Consider the following 22,942-nt stretch of genomic DNA (forward strand, 5'->3'; position numbering starts at 1 on the left):
CTATCCTGATGTCTAGTCACTTTACCCTGCCTTCATGTACATATCTACCTTATTATTATCTATCCTGATACCTAGCCACTTTACCCTGCCTTCATGTACATATCTACCTCAAATACCTTATTATTATCTATCCTGATGCCTAGCCACTTTACCCTGCCTTCATGTACATATCTACCTCAAATACCTTATTATTATCTATCCTGATACCTAGTCACTTTACCCTGCCTTCATGTACATATCTACCTCAAATACCTTATTATTATCTATCCTGATGTCTAGTCACTTTACCCTGCCTTCATGTACATATCTACCTCAAATACCTTATTATTATCTATCCTGATACCTAGTCACTTTACCCTGCCTTCATGTACATATCTACCTCAAATACCTTATTATTATCTATCCTGATGCCTAGCCACTTTACCCTGCCTTCATGTACATATTCATGTACATATCTACCTCAAATACCTTATTATTATCTATCCTGATACCTAGTCACTTTACCCTGCCTTCATGTACATATCTACCTCAAATACCTTATTATTATCTATCCTGATGTCTAGTCACTTTACCCTGCCTTCATGTACATATCTACCTTATTATTATCTATCCTGATGTCTAGTCACTTTACCCTGCCTTCATGTACATATCTACCTCAAATACCTTATTATTATCTATCCTGATGTCTAGTCACTTTACCCTGCCTTCATGTACATATCTACCTCAAATACCTTATTATCTATCCTGATGGCAATCCACTTTACCCTGCCTTCATGTATATACAGTATCTACCTGAAATACATTGTGCCCCTGCACATTGATCTGGTACTGGTACTTCCTGTATATAGCTCCACATTGATCTGGTACTGGTACTTCCTGTATATAGCTCCACATTGATCTGGTACTGGTACTTCCTGTATATAGCTCCACATTGATCTGGTACTGGTACTTCCTGTATATAGCTCCACATTGATCTGGTACTGGTACTTCCTGTATATAGCTCCACATTGATCTGGTACTGGTACTTCCTGTATATAGCTCCACATTGATCTGGTACATATACGTCCTCTATATAGCTCCATTCTTGTGTATTCAATTTTATTCCTCTTGTGTTACTATTTATACATCTTTTTTAAAGTCTTTATTGTTAGGAAGTGCTCGTAAGCAAGCATTTCACGGTAAAGTCTACGTCAGTTGTGTTCATCGCATGTGTCAAATAAAATGTGATTTGATTTGAGAAGAGAGATCATTGTGCATAGCGAAGCCTTCTGTTTTACGCGCACTGCCTGCTGCTCCCCTGAAGAAGAGGTGATGGTGCGTTCCAGGAAGAGCCCCCCCACCCACCCGTTCTATCCATAGTCTGAATGAAATCAGCTGACGAATGGTATCTCCCTACTGCTTGATGGAACGCGCCGCTGCGCCGACGCCGGCTGTTGCCCGAGCATTGACACCGCAGCAGGTTGCCGTGTTGCTTTTATGTTGTGGATATCGGACTGATTCCGCGGTGGTAGACTTTTTTTGTGGCCGAAAAGGAGGTTACTTTTCTGGGGCAGTGGCGGACCACGCTGACCATGGCCTCCAACTTCAATGATATAGTGAAACAGGGATACGTGCGGATACGGAGTAAGAAACTAGGGGTGAGTGACACTTTGCTGTATAGGAGGAGAGGAGATGCTTCTACTGAGAGGTATTTGCGGTCAGCGCAGGGAGGCAGGGAGTCAGGGGCACTGGAAGCTGGATTAGAAGAGGTTTAGTTGCTCCGTAGGCAGCTGTCCTGCTGTGAGCTTTACAGAGGAAAATAACAGATGAGCAAAACAACATGATTAACTTTCCTTCAGTGGTTGCATTTAGTTCAGATTTGTTTCGTTAGAATGTAAGATATGTAACATTTAACAGAATATGATGGCAATGACAATGTTTAAATTTGTTGAAGAGTCACGTATATTATTATTTTGCAATAAATGGGACTCTTTTTATATATATTATTTATCACCACATCGATAACTATGTTGTCAAAAGTTATAATTTAGGATAAGTGCCAGATCACAGAGTCAACTCTATCGTTGACAACAGCTGTCTGCCATGCATTATCTTTACAGTACTGCATGCAAGGCTTTGATGGATATAGGTTGTGTATTTGATAAAGACTGGATAGTATCCGAGTGGTTATGAGAGACAGGCTATGTGTATAATGTAGCCTAGGTTGCTATAGCTCTGGTCAGAGTTGTATTGATCGCGAAGCACTGAAACGTTCACTAAGTTATAACACGGTAGTAACACTAGCATTTTGCTACACCCGCTATACCATCTGCCAAACACATGTATGGGACCAATACAATGTATATTTGATTTGATTTAATACACTGATAATAATATCAACGGATTATGTTTATAACACTTGTCTATGTGCTCAAAGCACTTTACACGACATAGGCTGCAGTGACCTGTACCACCGACTGGACAGCAGGTTACCTATAGTACCTGGTAATGATAATGGTACACGCTGTCACCCACAGTGTGTCTGCCTGATGTTCCCTGTGTCATAAAGACAGCTGGTGTATTTTTACAGCACCGTTACATTCCAGGATGACTGTAGAGCAGAAACCTGTCCCTCTGACCATGATGGGCGATGATGGCTAATGATGTCTGCCTCCATTCTCACCGCCTCCCGCATCATCATGACATTGTGTTCATGCGTTGAAATTTCAGAATAAGGCTTTTCTAATTCATTTTTTTAATGATGAAACAAAAGAGAGAAAAAAACACACCTTATCCTCTACTTCCATTGTATAGCACTCTAGTTACATTGCTATTCATATGTATAGTGTGATCTGGCACAGTGCTTCGCTGCAACTGTCAGTTAGATAATTCAATATAAATTCAGTGACTTTATAAGCTTAAACATGCTCTCTAAGGCACCTGTATTTACCCTTTTTGTTTAATCATAAAGAGCTTAAGTGAAGGACATTCTTCTGAAAAAGTGGTAAAAAAAAAATCCAAGTATACTGAACATAAATATAAACGCAACAAGTCTTGGTCCCATTTTTCATGAACTGAAATAAAACATTCCAGAAATGTTCCATTGTAACGATTTTCCTCCTCTTCTGAGGAGTAGGAAGGATCGGACCAATATGCAGCGTGGTACGCGTTCCTCATTTTATTAAACTGAACTGAACACTACAACGTAAACGAAAAGAACAACCGAAACAGTTCCATCTGGTAACTAATACAAAGACAGAACACAACAACCCACAAATCATAGTGGGAAAACAGGCTGCCTAATTATGGTTCTCAATCAGAGACAACGATTGCCAGCTGCTTCTGATCGGGAACCATACCAGGCCAAACACATCGAAATAGAAAACATAGAACACAAAACATAAAATGCCTACCCCTAACTCACGCCCTGACCAAACTAAAAGAGAGACATAAAAAAGGAACTAAGGTCAGGACGTGACAACCATATACACAAAAAGCTTATTTCTCTCAAATTTTGTCCACAAATGTGTTTGTATCCCTGTTAGTGAGCATTTCTCATTTGATTAAAAAAAATCCATCCAAGAAACAGGTATGGAAAATCAAGAAGTTGATTAAACAGCATGGTCTTTACACAGGTGTAACTTGTGCTGGGGACAATAAAAGGACACTCTAAAATGTGCAGTTTTGTCACAAAACAGAATGCCACAGATTTCTCAAGCTTCGAGGGAGCGTTCAATTGGCATATTGACTACAGGAATGTCCAGCAGAGATGTGTCCAGAGAATTGAATCTTAATTTCCCTACCATAAGCCGCCACTTCGTTTTAGAGAATTTGGCAGTACGTCCAACAGGCCTCACAATCGCAGGTCAGGACCTCTACATCCGACCTCTTCACCTGCTGTGCTGGATCGTCTGGGGGAGGGGGGGGTAAATGCAGAGGAAAAATTCTGTCTGTAATAAAACCCTTTTGTCAGGAAAAAACTCATTCTGATTGGATGGGCCTGGCTCCCCAGTCAGTGGACCTGGCTCCCAAGTGGGTAGGCCTATGCCTTCCCAGGCCCACCTATGTCTGTGCCCCTGCTCAGTCATGTGAAATCCATAGATTATGGGCCAAATTAATTTCTTTAAATTGACAGATTTTCTTCCAAGAACTGTAACTCAGTAAAATCTTTGAAATTGTTGCATGTTGTGTTTATATTTTTGTTCAATATAAATGCAAAAGAGGACAAGAACCTATATAATATATATATATATCAATAATCAAGGACTTGGGACGAAGGTTCTATCAGAGAGTCCTTTTTTTTGTTCAAGTTCCAGATCTCAGAACAGTTTGGTTATGTCTAACTCTTTCATTTTTTTAGTGACGACCTGGCATTGTGTGCTTGGTTAGCAGATTGAACCTTATAGCACCAAGCATCAAAGTTGTTTGCTTTCTGATTCTTAATGGATTTTTTCCACCTTAAATGGACTTTTCCACAAATCTTTCTAAAGAGCAACTCTATGTGAATAACTCATTTTTGACCAAAATGTCAGATTGAACATAATAGTCCCAAGGCTGTTGTGGAGGTGGCTATGCCAGGCCAGTTACCTTTCATCATGGTGGTTATTTGTTTCACTCTGTCAACCTCCCCCAGCTTGTTGTTTGAATCCCAGTTATGAAACCACACTGTGTTGGTCGTGTTTCACCTCTGAAAAAGCATGTGGTGACTGACTGACAGACTGAGACACGAGGATAACGGTCTGATACTGGCCGTTTCTTCTCCAGTCTCTCCAGTCTTGGCTGTGGCTGTTGTTGGATGGTCCTTCAATATCACTATGGCTGTTGTTGGATGGTCCTTCAATATCACTATGGCTGTTGTTGGATGGTCCTTCAATATCACTATGGCTGTTGTTGGATGGTCTTTCAATATCACTATGGCTGTTGTTGGATGGTCCTTCAATATCACTATGGCTGTTGTTGGATGGTCCCTCAATATCACTATGGCTGTTGTTGGATGGTCCTTCAATATCACTATGGCTGTTGTTGGATGGTCCCTCAATATCACTATGGCTGTTGTTGGATGGTCCTTCAATATCACTATGGCTGTTGTTGGATGGTCCTTCAATATCACTATGGCTGTTGTTGGATGGTCCTTCAATATCACTATGGCTGTTGTTGGATGGTCCTTCAATATCACTATGGCTGTTGTTGGATGGTCTTTCAATATCACTATGGCTGTTGTTGGATGGTCCTTCAATATCACTATGGCTGTTGTTGGATGGTCCCTCAATATCACTATGGCTGTTGTTGGATGGTCCTTCAATATCACTATGGCTGTTGTTGGATGGTCCTTCAATATCACTATGGCTGTTGTTGGATGGTCCCTCAATATCACTATGGCTGTTGTTGGATGGTCCTTCAATATCACTATGGCTGTTGTTGGATGGTCCCTCAATATCACTATGGCTGTTGTTGGATGGTCCTTCAATATCACTATGGCTGTTGTTGGATGGTCTTTCAATATCACTATGGCTGTTGTTGGATGGTCCTTCAATATCACTATGGCTGTTGTTGGATGGTCCTTCAATATCACTATGGCTGTTGTTGGATGGTCCTTCAATACCACTATGGCTGTTGTTGGATGGTCTTTCAATATCACTATGTCTCTCCCTCCCTCTCTCTTGTCAATTCGATTCAATTCAATTCAAGGGCTTTATTGGCATGGGAAACATGTGTTAACATTGCCAAAGCAAGTGAGGTAGACAACATACAAAGTGAATATATAAAGTGACAAACAACAAAAATTAACAGTAAACATTACACATACAGAGGTTTCAAAACAGTAAAGACATTACAAATGTCATATTATAAATATATATACAGTGTTTTAACAATGTACAAATGGTTAAAGGACACAAGATAAAATAAATAAGCATAAATATGGGTTGTATTTACAATGGTGTGTGTTCTTCACTGGTTGCCCTTTTCTTGTGGCAACAGGTCACAAATCTTGCTGCTGTGATGGCACTGTGGTATTTCACCCAGTAGATATGGGAGTTTTTCAAAATTTGATTTTTTTTTTGTTTTGTTGTCTCTCCCTCTCTCTTGTTTCTCCCTCTCTCACCTCCCTCTCTAATTGCCTCACATTCACATCCCCCTTTCTCATCTCCTCCCTCTCTCATTGCCTCACTTTCACATCCTCCTTTCTCATCTCCTCCCTCTCTCTTGTCTCTCCCTCCCTCTCTTATCTCCTCCCTCTCTCACCTCCTCCCTCTCTCATCGCCTCCCTTTCACACCTCTCCCTTTCTCATCTCCTCGATGTCTATTGTTTCTCCCTCTCACATCCTCCCTCTCTCACCTCCTCCCTCTCTCATTGCCTCCCTTTCACATCTCCCTCTCTCACCTCCTCCCTCTCTATTGTTTCTCTCTCTCTCACCTCCTCCCTCTCTATTGTTTCTCCCTCTCTCACTCCTCCCTCTCTATTGTTTCTCCCTCTCTCACCTCCTCCCTCTCTCACCTCCTCCCTCTCTATTGTTTCTCCCTCTCTCACCTCCTCCCTCTCTCACCTCCTCCACCTCTCTCACCTCCTCCCTCTCTCACCTCCTCCCTCTCTATTGTTTCTCCCTCTCTCACCTCCTCCCTCTCTCACCTCCTCCCTCTCTCACCTCCTCCCTCTCTCATCTCCACCTCTCACCTCCTCCCTCTCTCATCTCCTCCATCTCTCACCTCCTCCCTCTCTCACCTCCTCCCTCTCTCACCTCCTCCATCTCTCACCACCTCCCTCTCATCTCCTCTCTCTCTCTCTCCTCCGCCCTCTCTCATCTCCTCCCTCTCTCATCTCCTCCTTCTCTCATCTCCTCCATCTCTCACCTCCTCCCTCTCTCACCTCCTCCCTCTCTCACCTCCTCCATCTCTCACCTCCTCCCTCTCTCACTTCCTCCCTCTCTCACCTCCTCCCTCTCTCATCTCCTCCATCTCTCACCTCCTCGCTCTCTCATCTCCTCCATCTCTCACCTCCTCCCTCTCTCACCTCCTCCATCTCTCACCACCTCCCTCTCATCTCCTCTCTCTCTCTCTCCTCCGCCCTCTCTCATCTCCTCCCTCTCTCATCTCCTCCTTCTCTCATCTCCTCCATCTCTCACCTCCTCCCTCTCTCACCTCCTCCCTCTCTCACCTCCTCCATCTCTCACCTCCTCCCTCTCTCACTTCCTCCCTCTCTCACCTCCTCCCTCTCTCATCTCCTCCATCTCTCACCTCCTCGCTCTCTCATCTCCTCCATCTCTCACCTCCTCCATCTCTCAACTCCTCCCTCTCTCACCTCCTCCCTCTCTCATCTCCTCCATCTCTCACCTCCTCGCTCTCTCATCTCCTCCATCTCTCACCTCCTCCCTCTCTCACCTCCTCCCTCTCTCACCTCCTCCATCTCTCAACTCCTCCCTTTCTCACCTCCTCCATCTCTCATCTCCTCCCTCTCTCATTGCCTCCCTTTCACATCTCCGTTTCTCATCTCCCCCCTCTCTCTTGTCTCTCCCTCCCTCTCTCATCTCCTCCCTCTCTCATCTCCTCCTTCTCTCACCTCCTCCCTCTCTCACCTCCTCCCTCTCTCACCTCCTCCCTCTCTCAACTCCTCCCTCTCTCATCTCCTCCATCTCTCACCTCCTCCCTCTCTCATCTCCTCCATCTCTCACCTCCTCCCTCTCTCACCTCCTCCCTCTCTCACCTCCTCCCTCTCTCATTGCCTCCATCTCTCACCTCCTCCATCTCACCTCCTCCCTCTCTCACCTCCTCCGTCTCTCACCTCCTCCCTCTCTCACCTCCTCCCTCTCTCACCTCCTCCCTCTCTCATTGCCTCCATCTCTCACCTCCTCCATCTCACCTCCTCCCTCTCTCACCTCCTCCGTCTCTCACCTCCTCCCTCTCTCACCTCCTCCCTCTCTCAACTCCTCCCTCTCTCACCTCCTCCATCTCTCACCTCCTCGCTCTCTCACCTCCTCCCTCTCTCACCTCCTCCCTCTCTCACCTCCTCCCTCTCTCATCTCCTCCATCTCTCACCTCCTCGCTCTCTCATCTCCTCCATCTCTCACCTCCTCCCTCTCTCACCTCCTCCATCTCTCACCTCCTCCATCTCTCACCTCCTCCCTCCCTCTCTCACCTCATCCCTCTCTCACCTCCTCCCTCTCTCACCTCCTCCCTCTCTCACCTCCTCCCTTTCTCACCTCCTCCATCTCTCACCTCCTCCCTCTCTCATTGCCTCCCTTTCACATCTCCGTTTCTCATCTCCTCCCTCTCTCTTGTCTCTCCCTCCCTCTCTCATCCCCTCCCTCTCTCATCTCCTCCTTCTCTCATCTCCTCCCTCTCTCACCTCCTCCCTCTCTCACCTGCTCCCTTTCTCAACTCCTCCATCTCTCACCTCCTCCCTCTCTCATTTCCTCCCTTTCACTTCTCCGTTTCTCATCTCCTCCATCTCTCTTGTCTCTCCCTCCCTCTCTCATCTCCTCCCTCTCTCATCTCCTCCTTCTCTCATCTCCTCCCTCTCTCATCTCCTCCCTCTCTCACCTCCTCCCTCTCTCATCTCCTCCATCTCTCACCTCCTCGCTCTCTCATCTCCTCCATCTCTCACCTCCTCCCTCTCTCATTGCCTCCCTTTCACTTCTCCGTTTCTCATCTCCTCCCTCTCTCTTGTCTCTCCCTCCCTCTCTCATCTCCTCCCTCTCTCATCTCCTCCTTCTCTCATTTCCTCCCTCTCTCACCTCCTCCCTCTCTCACCTCCTCCCTTTCTCACCTCCTCCATCTCTCATCTCCTCCCTCTCTCATTGCCTCCCTTTCACATCTCCGTTTCTCATCTCCTCCCTCTCTCTTGTCTCTCCCTCCCTCTCTCATCTCCTCCCTCTCTCATCTCCTCCTTCTCTCACCTCCTCCCTCTCTCACCTCCTCCCTCTCTCACCTCCTCCCTCTCTCATCTCCTCCATCTCTCACCTCCTCCCTCTCTCATCTCCTCCATCTCTCACCTCCTCCATCTCTCACCTCCTCCCTCTCTCACCTCCTCCCTCTCTCATTGCCTCCATCTCTCACCTCCTCCCTCTCTCACCTCCTCCCTCTCTCACCTCCTCCATCTCTCACCTCCTCCCTCTCTCACCTCCTCCCTCTCTCACCTCCTCCCTCTCTCACCTCCTCCCTCTCTCATTGCCTCCCTTTCACTTCTCCGTTTCTCATCTCCTCCCTCTCTCTTGTCTCTCCCTCCCTCTCTCATCTCCTCCCTCTCTCATCTCCTCCTTCTCTCATCTCCTCCCTCTCTCACCTCCTCCATCTCTCACCTCCTCCCTCTCTCACCTCCTCCCTCTCTCACCTCCTCCCTCTCTCATCTCCTCCATCTCTCACCTCCTCGCTCTCTCATCTCCTCCATCTCTCACCTCCTCCCTCTCTCATCTCCTCCATCTCTCACCTCCCCCCTCTCTCACCTCCTCCCTCTCTCACCTCCTCCCTTTCTCACCTCCTCCATCTCTCACCTCCTCCATCTCTCACCTCCTCCCTCTCTCATTGCCTCCCTTTCACATCTCTGTTTCTCATCTCCTCCCTCTCTCTTGTCTCTCCCTCCCTCTCTCATCTCCTCCCTCTCTCATCTCCTCCTTCTCTCATCTCCTCCCTCTCTCACCTCCTCCCTCTCTCACCTGCTCCCTTTCTCACCTCCTCCATCTCTCACCTCCTCCCTCTCTCATTTCCTCCCTTTCACTTCTCCGTTTCTCATCTCCTCCCTCTCTCACCTCCTCCCTCTCTCATCTCCTCCTTCTCTCATCTCCTCCCTCTCTCACCTCCTCCCTCTCTCACCTCCTCCCTCTCTCATCTCCTCCATCTCTCACCTCCTCGCTCTCTCATCTCCTCCATCTCTCACCTCCTCCCTCTCTCATTGCCTCCCTTTCACTTCTCCGTTTCTCATCTCCTCCCTCTCTCTTGTCTCTCCCTCCCTCTCTCATCTCCTCCCTCTCTCATCTCCTCCTTCTCTCATCTCCTCCCTCTCCCACCTCCTCCCTCTCTCACCTCCTCCCTTTCTCACCTCCTCCATCTCTCATCTCCTCCCTCTCTCATTGCCTCCCTTTCACATCTCCGTTTCTCATCTCCTCCCTCTCTCTTGTCTCTCCCTCCCTCTCTCATCTCCTCCCTCTCTCATCTCCTCCTTCTCTCACCTCCTCCCTCTCTCACCTCCTCCCTCTCTCACCTCCTCCCTCTCTCACCTCCTCCCTCTCTCATCTCCTCCATCTCTCACCTCCTCCCTCTCTCATCTCCTCCATCTCTCACCTCCTCCCTCTCTCACCTCCTCCCTCTCTCATTGCCTCCATCTCTCACCTCCTCCCTCTCTCACCTCCTCCCTCTCTCACCTCCTCCATCTCTCACCTCCTCCCTCTCTCACCTCCTCCCTCTCTCACCTCCTCCATCTCTCACCTCCTCGCTCTCTCACCTCCTCCCTCTCTCACCTCCTCCCTCTCTCACCTCCTCCCTCTCTCATCTCCTCCATCTCTCACCTCCTCGCTCTCTCATCTCCTCCATCTCTCACCTCCTCCCTCTCTCACCTCCTCCCTCTCTCACCTCCTCCATCTCTCACCTCCTCCCTCTCTCATCTCCTCCATCTCTCACCTCCCCCCTCTCTCACCTCCTCCCTCTCTCACCTCCTCCCTTTCTCACCTCCTCCATCTCTCACCTCCTCCCTCCCTCTCTCACCTCATCCCTCTCTCATCTCCTCCCTCTCTCACCTCCTCCCTCTCTCACCTCCTCCCTTTCTCACCTCCTCCATCTCTCACCTCCTCCCTCCCTCTCTCATCTCCTCCCTCTCTCATCTCCTCCTTCTCTCATCTCCTACCTCTCTCACCTCCTCCCTCTCTCACCTCCTCCCTTTCTCACCTCCTCCATCTCTCACCTCCTCCCTCTCTCATTGCCTCCCTTTCACTTCTCCGATTCTCATCTCCTCCCTCTCTCTTGTCTCTCCCTCCCTCTCTCATCTTCTCCCTCTCTCATCTCCTCCATCTCTCACCTCCTCCCTCTCTCACCTCCTCCCTCTCTCACCTCCTCCCTCTCTCATTGCCTCCATCTCTCACCTCCTCCCTCTCTCACCTCCTCCATCTCTCACCTCCTCCCTCTCTCACCTCCTCCCTCTCTCACCTCCTCCCTCTCTCACCTCCTCCATCTCTCACCTCCTCGCTCTCTCACCTCCTCCCTCTCTCACCTCCTCCCTCTCTCACCTCCTCCCTCTCTCATCTCCTCCATCTCTCACCTCCTCGCTCTCTCATCTCCTCCATCTCTCACCTCCTCCCTCTCTCACCTCCTCCCTCTCTCACCTCCTCCATCTCTCACCTCCTCCGTCTCTCATCTCCTCCATCTCTCACCTCCCCCCTCTCTCACCTCCTCCCTCTCTCACCTCCTCCCTTTCTCACCTCCTCCATCTCTCACCTCCTCCCTCCCTCTCTCACCTCATCCCTCTCTCATCTCCTCCCTCTCTCACCTCCTCCCTCTCTCACCTCCTCCCTTTCTCACCTCCTCCATCTCTCACCTCCTCCCTCTCTCATTGCCTCCCTTTCACATCTCCATTTCTCATCTCCTCCCTCTCTCTTGTCTCTCCCTCCCTCTCTCATCTCCTCCCTCTCTCATCTCCTCCTTCTCTCATCTCCTACCTCTCTCACCTCCTCCCTCTCTCACCTCCTCCCTTTCTCACCTCCTCCATCTCTCACCTCCTCCCTCTCTCATTGCCTCCCTTTCACTTCTCCGTTTCTCATCTCCTCCCTCTCTCTTGTCTCTCCCTCCCTCTCTCATCTCCTCCCTCTCTCATCTCCTCCTTCTCTCATCTCCTCCCTCTCTCACCTCCTCCCTCTCTCACCTCCTCCCTCTCTCATCTCCTCCATCTCTCACTTCCTCGCTCTCTCATCTCCTCCATCTCTCACCTCCTCCCTCTCTCACCTCCTCCCTCTCTCACCTCCTCCATCTCTCACCTCCTCCCTCTCTCATCTCCTCCATCTCTCACCTCCCCCCTCTCTCACCTCCTCCCTCTCTCACCTCCCTCTCTCATCTCCTCCATCTCTCACCTCCCCCCTCTCTCACCTCCTCCATCTCTCACCTCCTCCCTCTCTCACCTCATTCCTCTCTCACCTCCTCCCTCTCTCACCTCCTCCCTCTCTCACCTCCTCCCTTTCTCACCTCCTCCATCTCTCATCTCAGCTCTCTCATTGCCTCCCTTTCACATCTCCGTTTCTCATCTCCTCCCTCTCTCTTGTCTCTCCCTCCCTCTCTCATCTCCTCCCTCTCTCATCTCCTCCTTCTCTCAACTCCTCCCTCTCTCACCTCCTCCCTCTCTCACCTCCTCCCTCTCTCATCTCCTCCATCTCTCACCTCCTCCCTCTCTCATCTCCTCCATCTCTCACCTCCTCCCTCTCTCACCTCCTCCCTCTCTCACCTCCTCCCTCTCTCACCTCCTCCATCTCTCACCTCCTCCCTCTCTCATTGCCTCATTGCCTCCATCTCTCACTAGGAGGTTAGGAAGTGCAGCTCAGTTTCCACCTAATTTTGTCAGCAGTGTGCACATAGCCTGTCTTCTCTTGAAAGCCAGGTCTGCCTACGGCGGCCTTTCTCAATAGCCAGGCTATGCTCACCGAGTCTGTGAATATTCAAAGCTTTCCTTAAGTTTGGGTCAGTCTCAAGGGTCAGGTATTCTGCCACTGTGTACTCTCTGTTTAGGGCCAAATAGCATTCTAGTTTGTTAATTCTCTTCAACGTGTCAAGTAATTATCTTTTTGTTTTCCCATGATTTGGTTGGGTCAAATTGCGTTGCTGTCCTGGGGCTCTGTGGGGTGTGTTTGTGAACAGAGCCCCAGGACCAGCTTGCTTAGGGGACTCTTCTCCAGGTTCATCTCTCTATAGGTGATGGCTTTGTTATGGAAGGTTTGTGAATCGCTTCCTTTTAGGTGGTTGTAGAATTTAACGGTTCTTTTCTGGATTTTGATAATTATTGGGTATCGGCCTAATTCTGCTCTGCGTGCATTATTTGGTGTTTTACGTTGTACAGTCGTGGCAAAAAGTTTTAAAATTACACAAATATGAATTTCCACAAAGTTTGCTGCTTCAGTGTGTTTAGATATTTTTGTCAGATGTTACTATGGAATACTGAAGTATAATTACAAGCTTGAGGATTGACCACAAGTTCTCAATGGGATTAAGGTCTGTGGAGTTTCCTGGCTATGGACCCAACATATCAATGTTTTGTTCCCCAAGCCACCTAGTTATCACTTTTGCCTTATGGCATGGTGCTCCATCATGCTGGAAAAGGCATTGTTCGTCACCAAACTGTTCCAGGATGGTTGGGAGAAGTTGCTCTCGGAGGATGTGTTGGTACCATTCTTTATTCATGGCTGTGTTCTTAGGAAAAAACTGTGAGTGAGCCCACTCCCTTGGCTGAGAAGCAACCCCACACATGAACGGTCTCAGGATGCTTTACTGTTGGCATGACACAGGACTGATGGTAGTGCTCACCTTATCTTCTCCCGACAAACTTTTCTCTGGATGCCCCAAACAATTGGAAAGGGGATTCATCAGATACTTTTTTTTGGGGGGGGGGGGATTCAGTTCATTTGCATGGAAAAGAGGGACTTTGCAATTAATTTGCTCACTCTTCATATCATTCTGGAGTATATGCAAATTGCCATCATAAAAAATGAGGCAGCAGACTTTGTGGAAATTAAAATTTGTGTCGTTCTCAAAACCTTTGGCCATGACTGTACACAGAGGATATTTTTGCAGAATTCTGCATGCAGTCTCAATTTGGTATTTGTCCCATTTTGTCTCACTCTCTGTAGTGTGTCAGACAGCGGAATGGAATGACATTTCTCTATTCAGCGCCCACACTGCACCCTCTGCCTAACCTCCACACACACACAAACACACAAACACACACACACACACACACACACACACACACACACACACACACACACACACACACACACACACACACACACACACACACACACACACACACACACACACACACACACACACACGACACTGCACGGCTGCGCACACCGGTCCAACACGGAGGAATTGGCACAAAATCCCACACAAACAAACAAGCAAACAATCTGTTGCCAGAGTATGTGGATCTTCAGTTAGATCTAATCAGAGTCTGTGGTTCTTCAGTTAAATCTAGTCTGGCTTTGTACCATAAGCTATTACTTGTTTTCTCTGCTCAGTTAATCTGCTCGGGAGAGAGACTGACAGACTGACAGACCCAAATGAAATGGTGGTAAACTGGTGGTGAAGCGCAGGTCGATGTATCTGTAATAACAGATTTATCTACCTACCGCTGTGTAAGGAATAGCTGCGATGGCAGAGGATATTGCCGTTGTCCCCATATCCTGTCCCTCTTTTTGAGAAACGGCAGATATAATCGGTGGGATAGACTGTCTTGGGAAGGGAGCAAAACATTACCTTTTTGTCATTCATGTAATTGCCTGAAGGCAGCTCCATGTTCCTCAGGTTGAGGTTAGTGCTAGAGACGTGGAAGGCATTTCCATGTTCCTCAGGTTGAGGTTAGTGCTGGAGACGTGGAAGGCAGCTGCATGTTCCTCAGGTTGAGGTTAGTGCTGGAGACGTGGAAGGCATTTCCATGTTCCTCAGGTTGAGGTTAGTGCTAGAGACGTGGAAGGCATTTCCATGTTCCTCAGGTTGAGGTTAGTGCTGGAGACGTGGAAGGCATTTCCATGTTCCTCAGGTTGAGGTTAGTGCTGGAGACGTGGAAGGCAGCTGCATGTTCCTCAGGTTGAGGTTAGTGCTGGAGACGTGGAAGGCAGCTCCATGTTCCTCAGGTTGAGGTTAGTGCTGGAGACGTGGAAGGCAGCTGCATGTTCCTCAGGTTGAGGTTAGTGCTGGAGACGTGGAAGGCAGCTCCATGTTCCTCAGGTTGAGGTTAGTGCTGGAGACGTGGAAGGCAGCTGCATGTTCCTCAGGTTGAGGTTAGTGCTGGAGACGTGGAAGGCAGCTGCATGTTCCTCAGGTTGAGGTTAGTGCTGGAGACGTGGAAGGCAGCTCCATGTTCCTCAGGTTGAGGTTAGTGCTGGAGACGTGGAAGGCAGCTGCATGTTCCTCAGGTTGAGGTTAGTGCTGGAGACGTGGAAGGCAGCTCCATGTTCCTCAGGTTGAGGTTAGTGCTGGAGACGTGGAAGGCAGCTGCATGTTCCTCAGGTTGAGGTTAGTGCTGGAGACGTGGAAGGCAGCTGCATGTTCCTCAGGTTGAGGTTAGTGCTGGAGACGTGGAAGGTTCTCTCTCATGTCTCTATCTTAGTCATAACTAATGGATATAGGAAGCACCATCTAACCACTTTACAGTCTTCTGGCTGTGAGTCAGGCTGCCATTCAAAAATCATATTCCTCTAAATGTTCACACACTGTAAATGTGCCGTGAGGGAGGGAGGTAGGGAGGAGTGAGTGTGTGAGAGAGTGCGAGAGAGAGACAGAGAGAGATGAAAACAGCAGGTCCAGGACAAGGTAGCACGTCTGGTGAACAGGTCAGGGTTTCATAGCCGCAGGCAGAACAGTTGAAGCTCGAGCAGCAGCAAGACCAGGTGGACTGGGCACAGCCAGGAGTCATCAGGCCAGGTAGTCCTACGGCTCAGGTCCTCCGAGAGAAAGAGACAGAGACAGAGAGAATTAGAGGGAGAATACTTCAATTCACACAGGACATCGGATAAGACAGGAGAGTTACACCAGATATAACAATGGGAGAGAGAATTGTTGATTTTCTTTTATCAAAAGAGACCTATTGAGCGAAATGGAAAGTGAAAGCATCTTGATTAAATCTGACCCTGATTTTATGCATTTGTTTTTGAATGAGAATGAATCTTGTTTGAGCCCTTTTTAATTATTTTCCCCGTTTAAGGGGAGTAGCTACATCGATTGTTTCGCCCCCTGCACCATGTTTCCCCCCTAACTAAGTTGTTTCCCCCTAACTAAGTTGTTTCCCCCCTAACTAAGTTGTTTCCCCCTAACTAAGTTGTTTCCTCCTAACTAAGTTGTTTCCCCCTAACTAAGTTGTTTCCCCCTAACTAAGTTGTTTCCTCCTAACTAAGTTGTTTCCCCCCTAACTAAGTTGTTTCCCCCTAACTAAGTTGTTTCCCCCCTAACTAAGTTGTTTCCCCCTAACTAAGTTGTTTCCCCCTAACTAAGTTGTTTCCCCCTAACTAAGTTGTTTCCCCCTAACTAAGTTGTTTCCCCCTAACTAAGTTGTTTCCCCCCTAACTAAGTTGTTTCCTCCTAACTAAGTTGTTTCCTCCTAACAAAGTTGTTTCCCCCTAACTAAGTTGTTTCCCCCTAAGTAAGTTGTTTCCCCCTAACTAAGTTGTTTCCTCGTAACTAAGTTGTTTCCCCCCTAACTAAGTTGTTTCCCCCTAACTAAGTTGTTTCCCCCCTAATTAAGTTGTTTCCCCCTAACTAAGTTGTTTCCCCCCCTAACTAAGTTGTTTCCTCCTAACTAAGTTGTTTCCCCGCTAACTAAGTTGTTTCCCCCCTAACTTAGTTGTTTCCCCCCTAACTAAGTTGTTTCCCCCTAACTAAGTTGTTTCCCCCCCTAACTAAGTTGTTTCCTCCTAACTAAGTGGTTTCCCCCCTAACTAAGTTGTTTCCCCCCCTAACTAAGTTGTTTCCTCCTAACTAAGTTGTTTCCCCCCTAACTAAGTTGTTTCCCCCCCTAACTAAGTTGTTTCCTCCTAACTAAGTTGTTTCCCCGCTAACTAAGTTGTTTCCTCCTAACTAAGTTGTTTCCCCCTAACTAAGTTGTTTCCCCCCTAACTAAGTTGTTTCCCCTAACTAAGTTGTTTCCCCCCTAACTAAGTTGTTTCCCCCTAACTAAGTTGTTTCCCCCTAACTAAGTTGTTTCCCCCCTAACTAAGTTGTTTCCTCCTAACTAAGTTGTTTCCCCCCTAACTAAGTTGTTTCCTCCTAACTAAGTTGTTTCCCCCCTAACTAAGTTGTTTCCCCCCTAACTAAGTTGTTTCCCCCTAACTAAGTTGTTTCCCCTCTAACTAAGTTGTTTCCTCCTAACTAAGTTGTTTCCCCCCTAACTAAGTTGTTTCCCCCTAACTAAGTTGTTTCCCCCCTAACTAAGTTGTTTCCCCTAACTAAGTTGTTTCCCCCCTAACTAAGTTGTTTCCCCCTAACTAAGTTGTTTCCCCCTAACTAAGTTGTTTCCCCCCTAACTAAGTTGTTTCCTCCTAACTAAGTTGTTTCCCCCCTAACTAAGTTGTTTCCTCCTAACTAAGTTGTTTCCCCCCTAACTAAGTTGTTTCCCCCCTAACTAAGTTGTTTCCCCCTAACTAAGTTGTTTCCCCTCTAACTAAGTTGTTTCCTCCTAACTAAGTTGTTTCCCCCCTAACTAAGTTGTTTCCCCCTAACTAAGTTGTTTCCCCCCTAACTAAGTTGTTTCCTCCTAACTAAGTTGTTTCCCCCCTAACTAAGTTGTTTCCCCCTAACTAAGTTGTTTCCCCTCTAACTAAGTTGTTTCCTCCTAACTAAGTTGTTTCCAACTAACTAAGTTGTTTCCCCCCTAACTAAGTTGTTTCCCCCTAACTAAGTTGTTTCCCCCTAACTAAGTTGTTTACCCCCTATGTTCCTCCCTAAACTAAGTTGTTTCCCCCCTAACTAAGTTGTTTCCCCCCTAACTAAGTTGTTTCCCCCTAACTAAGTTGTTTCCCCCTAACTAAGTTGTTTCCCCCCTAACTAAGTTGTTTCCCCCCCTGCACCATGTTGGTTTCCCCCTAACTAAGTTGTTTCCCCCTAACTAAGTTGTTTCCCCCCCTAACTAAGTTTTTTGCCCCTAACTAAGTTGTTTCCCCCTAACTAAGTTGTTTCCCCCTAACTAAGTTGTTTCCCCCCCTAACTAAGTTGTTTCCTCCTAACTAAGTTGTTTCCCCCCTAACTAAGTTGTTTCCCCCTAACTAAGTTGTTTCCCCTCTAACTAAGTTGTTTCCTCCTAACTAAGTTGTTTCCAACTAACTAAGTTGTTTCCCCCCTAACTAAGTTGTTTCCCCCTAACTAAGTTGTTTCCCCCTAACTAAGTTGTTTCCCCCTAACTAAGTTGTTTCCCCCTAACTAAGTTGTTTCCCACCTAACTAAGTTGTTTCCCCCTAACTAAGTTGTTTCCCCCCTAACTAAGTTGTTTCCCCCTAACTAAGTTGTTTCCCCCCTAACTAAGTTGTTTCCCCCTAACTAAGTTGTTTCCCCCCTAACTAAGTTGTTTCCTCCTAACTAAGTTTTTTCCAACTAACTAAGTTTTTTCCCCCTAACTAAGTTGTTTCCCCCTAACTAAGTTGTTTCCCCCTAACTAAGTTGTTTCCTCCTAACTAAGTTGTTTCCCCCTAACTAAGTTGTTTCCCCCTAACTAAGTTGTTTCCCCCTAACTAAGTTGTTTCCCCCTAACTAAGTTGGTACCCCCCCCCCCCGCACCATGTTGGTTTCCCCCTAACTAAGTTGTTTCCCCCTAACTAAGTTGTTTCCTCCTAACTAAGTTGTTTCCCCCTAACTAAGTTGTTTCCCCCTAACTAAGTTGTTTCCCACTAACTAAGTTGTTTCCCACTAACTAAGTTGTTTCCCCCTAACTAAGTTGTTTCCCCCTAACTAAGTTGTTCCCCCTAACTAAGTTGTTTCCCACTAACTAAGTTGTTTAGCCCCTAACTAAGTTGTGTCCCCCTAACTAAGTTGTTTCCCCTAACTAAGTTGTTTCCCCCCTAACTAAGTTGCCACCCCCTGCACCATGTTGGTTTCCCCCTAACTAAGTTGTTTCCCCCTAACTAAGTTGTTTCCCCCCTAACTAAGTTGTTTCCTCCTAACTAAGTTTTTTCCAACTAACTAAGTTTTTTCCCCCTAACTAAGTTGTTTCCCCCTAACTAAGTTGTTTCCCCCTAACTAAGTTGTTTCCTCCTAACTAAGTTGTTTCCCCCTAACTAAGTTGTTTCCCCCTAACTAAGTTGTTTCCCCCTAACTAAGTTGTTTCCCCCTAACTAAGTTGGTACCCCCCCCCCCCCGCACCATGTTGGTTTCCCCCTAACTAAGTTGTTTCCCCCTAACTAAGTTGTTTCCTCCTAACTAAGTTGTTTCCCCCTAACTAAGTTGTTTCCCCCTAACTAAGTTGTTTCCCACTAACTAAGTTGTTTCCCACTAACTAAGTTGTTTCCCCCTAACTAAGTTGTTTCCCCCTAACTAAGTTGTTCCCCCTAACTAAGTTGTTTCCCACTAACTAAGTTGTTTAGCCCCTAACTAAGTTGTGTCCCCCTAACTAAGTTGTTTCCCCTAACTAAGTTGTTTCCCCCCTAACTAAGTTGCCACCCCCTGCACCATGTTGGTTTCCCCCTAACTAAGTTGTTTCCTGCTAACTAAGTTGTTTCCTCCTAACTAAGTTGTTTCCCCCTAACTAAGTTGTTTCCCCCTAACTAAGTTGTTTCCCCCTAACTAAGTTGTTTCCCGCTAACTAAGTTGTTTCCTCCTAACTAAGTTGTTTCCCCCCTAACTAAGTTGTTTCCCCCCCTGCACCATGTTGGTTTCCCCCTAACTAAGTTGTTTCCCCCTAACTAAGTTGTTTCCTCCTAACTAAGTTGTTTCCTCCTAACTAAGTTGTTTCCCCCCTAACTAAGTTGTTTCCCCCCCTGCACCATGTTGGTTTCCCCCTAACTAAGTTGTTTCCCCCTAACTAAGTTGTTTCGTCCTAACTAAGTTGTTTCCCCCCTAACTAAGTTGTTTCCCCCCCTGCACCATGTTGGTTTCCCCCTAACTAAGTTGTTTCCCCCTAACTAAGTTGATTCCCCCTAACTAAGTTGTTTCCCCCTAACTAAGTTGTTTCCCCCTAAGTTCTTTCCCCCTAACTAAGTTGTTTCCCCCTAACTAAGTTGTTTCCCCCTAACTAAGTTGTTTCCTCCTAACTAAGTTGTTTCCCCCTAACTAAGTTGTTTCCCCCTAACTAAGTTGTTTCCTCCTAACTAAGTTGTTTCCCCCTAACTAAGTTGTTTCCCCCTAACTAAGTTGTTTCCCCCTAACTAAGTTGTTTCCCCCCTAACTAAGTTTTTTTCCCCCTAACTAAGTTGTTTCCCCCTAACTAAGTTGTTTCCCCCCTAACTAAGTTGCCACCCCCTGCACCATGTTGGTTTCCCCCTAACTAAGTTGTTTCCTGCTAACTAAGTTGTTTCCTCCTAACTAAGTTGTTTCCCCCTAACTAAGTTGTTTCCCCCTAACTAAGTTGTTTCCCCCTAACTAAGTTGTTTCCCCCCAACTAAGTTGTTTCCCCCCCTGCACCATGTTGGTTTCCCCCTAACTAAGTTGTTTCCCCCTAACTAAGTTGTTTCCTACTAACTAAGTTGCTTCCCCCTAACTAAGTTGTTTCCCCCTAACTAAGTTGTTTCCACCTAACTAAGTTGTTTCCTCCTAACTAAGTTGTTTCCCCCTAACTAAGTTGTTTCCCCCTAACTAAGTTGTTTCCCCCTAACTAAGTTGTTTCCCCCTAACTAAGTTGTTTCCCCCTAACTAAGTTGTTTCCCCCTAACTAAGTTGTTTCCCCCTAACTACGTTGTTTCCTCCTAAGTAAGTTTTTTCCAACTAACTAAGTCGTTTCCCCCTAACTAAGTTGTTTCCCCCTAACTAAGTTGTTTCCCCCCTAACTAAGTTGTTTCCTCCTAACTAAGTTGTTTCCCCCTAACTAAGTCATTTCCTCCTAACTAAGTTGTTTCCCCCTAAGTTGTTTCCCCCTAACTAAGTTGTTTCCCCCTAACTAAGTTGTTCCCCCTGACTAAGTTGTTTCCCCCTAACTAAGTCATTTCCTCCTAACTAAGTTGTTTCCCCCTAAGTTCTTTCCCCCTAACTAAGTTGTTTCCCCCTAACTAAGTTGTTCCCCCTAACTAAGTTGTTTCCCCCTAACTAAGTTGTTTCCCCCTAACTAAGTTGTTTCCCCCCTAACTAAGTTGTTTGCCCCCTAACTAAGTTGTTTCCCCCCCTAACTAAGTTGTTTCCCACTAACTAAGTTGTTTCCTCCTAACTAAGTTGTTTCCTCCTAACTAAGTTGTTTCCTCCTAACTAAGTTGTTTCCCCCTAACTAAGTTGTTTCCCCCTAACTAAGTTGTTTCCCCCCCAACTAAGTTGTTTCCCACTAACTAAGTTGTTTCCCCCTAACTAAGTTGTTTCCCCCTAACTAAGTTGTTTCCCCCTAACTAAGTTGTTTCCCCCTAACTAATTTGTTTCCCCCTAACTAAGTTGTTTCCCCTAACTAAGTTGTTTCCCCCTAACTAAGTTGTTTCCTCCTAACTAAGTTGTTTCCCCCCTAACTAAGTTGTTTCCCCCCCTGCACCATGTTGGTTTCCCCCTAACTAAGTTGTTTCCCCCTAACTAAGTTGTTTCCTCCTAACTAAGTTGTTTCCTCCTAACTAAGTTGTTTCCCCCCTAACTAAGTTGTTTCCCCCCCTGCACCATGTTGGTTTCCCCCTAACTAAGTTGTTCCCCCCTAACTAAGTTGTTTCCCCCCCTGCACCATGTTGGTTTCCCCCTAACTAAGTTGTTTCCCCCTAACTAAGTTGGTTCGTCCTAACTAAGTTGTTTCCCCCCTAACTAAGTTGTTTCCCCCCCTGCACCATGTTGGTTTCCCCCTAACTAAGTTGTTTCCCCCTAACTAAGTTGATTCCCCCTAACTAAGTTGTTTCCCCCCTAACTAAGTTGTTTCCTCCTAACTAAGTTGTTTCCCCCTAACTAAGTTGTTTCCCCCCAACTAAGTTGTTTCCCCCTAACTAAGTTGTTTCCCCCTAACTAAGTTGTTTCCCCCCTAACTAAGTTTTTTCCCCCTAACTAAGTTGTTTCCCCCTAACTAAGTTGTTTCCCCCCTAACTAAGTTGCCACCCCCTGCACCATGTTGGTTTCCCCCTAACTAAGTTGTTTCCTGCTAACTAAGTTGTTTCCCCCTAACTAAGTTGTTTCCCCCTAACTAAGTTGTTTCCCCCTAACTAAGTTGTTTCCCCCTAACTAAGTTGTTTCCCCCCAACTAAGTTGTTTCCCCCTAACTAAGTTGTTTCCCCCCTAACTAAGTTGTTTCCCCCCCTGCACCATGTTGGTTTCCCCCTAACTAAGTTGTTTCCCCCTAACTAAGTTGTTTCCTACTAACTAAGTTGCTTCCCCCTAACTAAGTTGTTTCCCCCTAACTAAGTTGTTTCCTCCTAACTAAGTTGTTTCCCCCTAACTAAGTTGTTTCCCCCTAACTAAGTTGTTTCCCCCTAACTAAGTTGTTTCCCCCTAACTAAGTTGTTTCCCCCTAACTAAGTTGTTTCCCCCTAACTAAGTTGTTTCCCCCTAACTAAGTTGTTTCCCCCTAACTACGTTGTTTCCTCCTAACTAAGTTTTTTCCAACTAACTAAGTCGTTTCCCCCTAACTAAGTTGTTTCCCCCTAACTAAGTTGTTTCCCCCTAACTAAGTTGTTTCCCCCTAACTACGTTGTTTCCTCCTAACTAAGTTTTTTCCAACTAACTAAGTCGTTTCCCCCTAACTAAGTTGTTTCCCCCTAACTAAGTTGTTTCCCCCCTAACTAAGTTGTTTCCTCCTAACTAAGTTGTTTCCCCCTAACTAAGTCATTTCCTCCTAACTAAGTTGTTTCCCCCTAAGTTGTTTCCCCCTAACTAAGTTGTTTCCCCCTAACTAAGTTGTTCCCCCTGACTAAGTTGTTTCCCCCTAACTAAGTCATTTCCTCCTAACTAAGTTGTTTCCCCCTAAGTTCTTTCCCCCTAACTAAGTTGTTTCCCCCTAACTAAGTTGTTTCCCCCTAACTAAGTTGTTTCCCCCTAACTAAGTTGTTTCCCCCTAACTAAGTTGTTTCCCCCTAACTACGTTGTTTCCTCCTAACTAAGTTTTTTCCAACTAACTAAGTCGTTTCCCCCTAACTAAGTTGTTTCCCCCTAACTAAGTTGTTTCCCCCTAACTAAGTTGTTTCCCCCC

The 22,942-nt window shown here is 46.6% G+C and overlaps 1 protein-coding gene across 1 annotated transcript in view; it reads left to right on the top strand.

The window, feature by feature from the left end:
* The first annotated feature begins 1,414 nt into the window (after nt 1-1,414).
* The window catches only part of LOC110490900 (docking protein 6-like), a 132,830-nt gene continuing 111,302 nt past the window's right edge, over nt 1,415-22,942 (top strand). The window contains exon 1 of the mRNA XM_036945723.1: nt 1,415-1,637. Within this exon, the coding sequence (XP_036801618.1) occupies nt 1,572-1,637 (66 nt within the window). The 5' untranslated portion in view covers nt 1,415-1,571. The remainder of the gene's footprint in view (nt 1,638-22,942) is intronic.

The sequence above is a fragment of the Oncorhynchus mykiss genome, chromosome 15 (assembly GCF_013265735.2).
Source record: "Oncorhynchus mykiss isolate Arlee chromosome 15, USDA_OmykA_1.1, whole genome shotgun sequence".
Taxonomy (NCBI): Eukaryota; Metazoa; Chordata; class Actinopteri; order Salmoniformes; family Salmonidae; genus Oncorhynchus; species Oncorhynchus mykiss.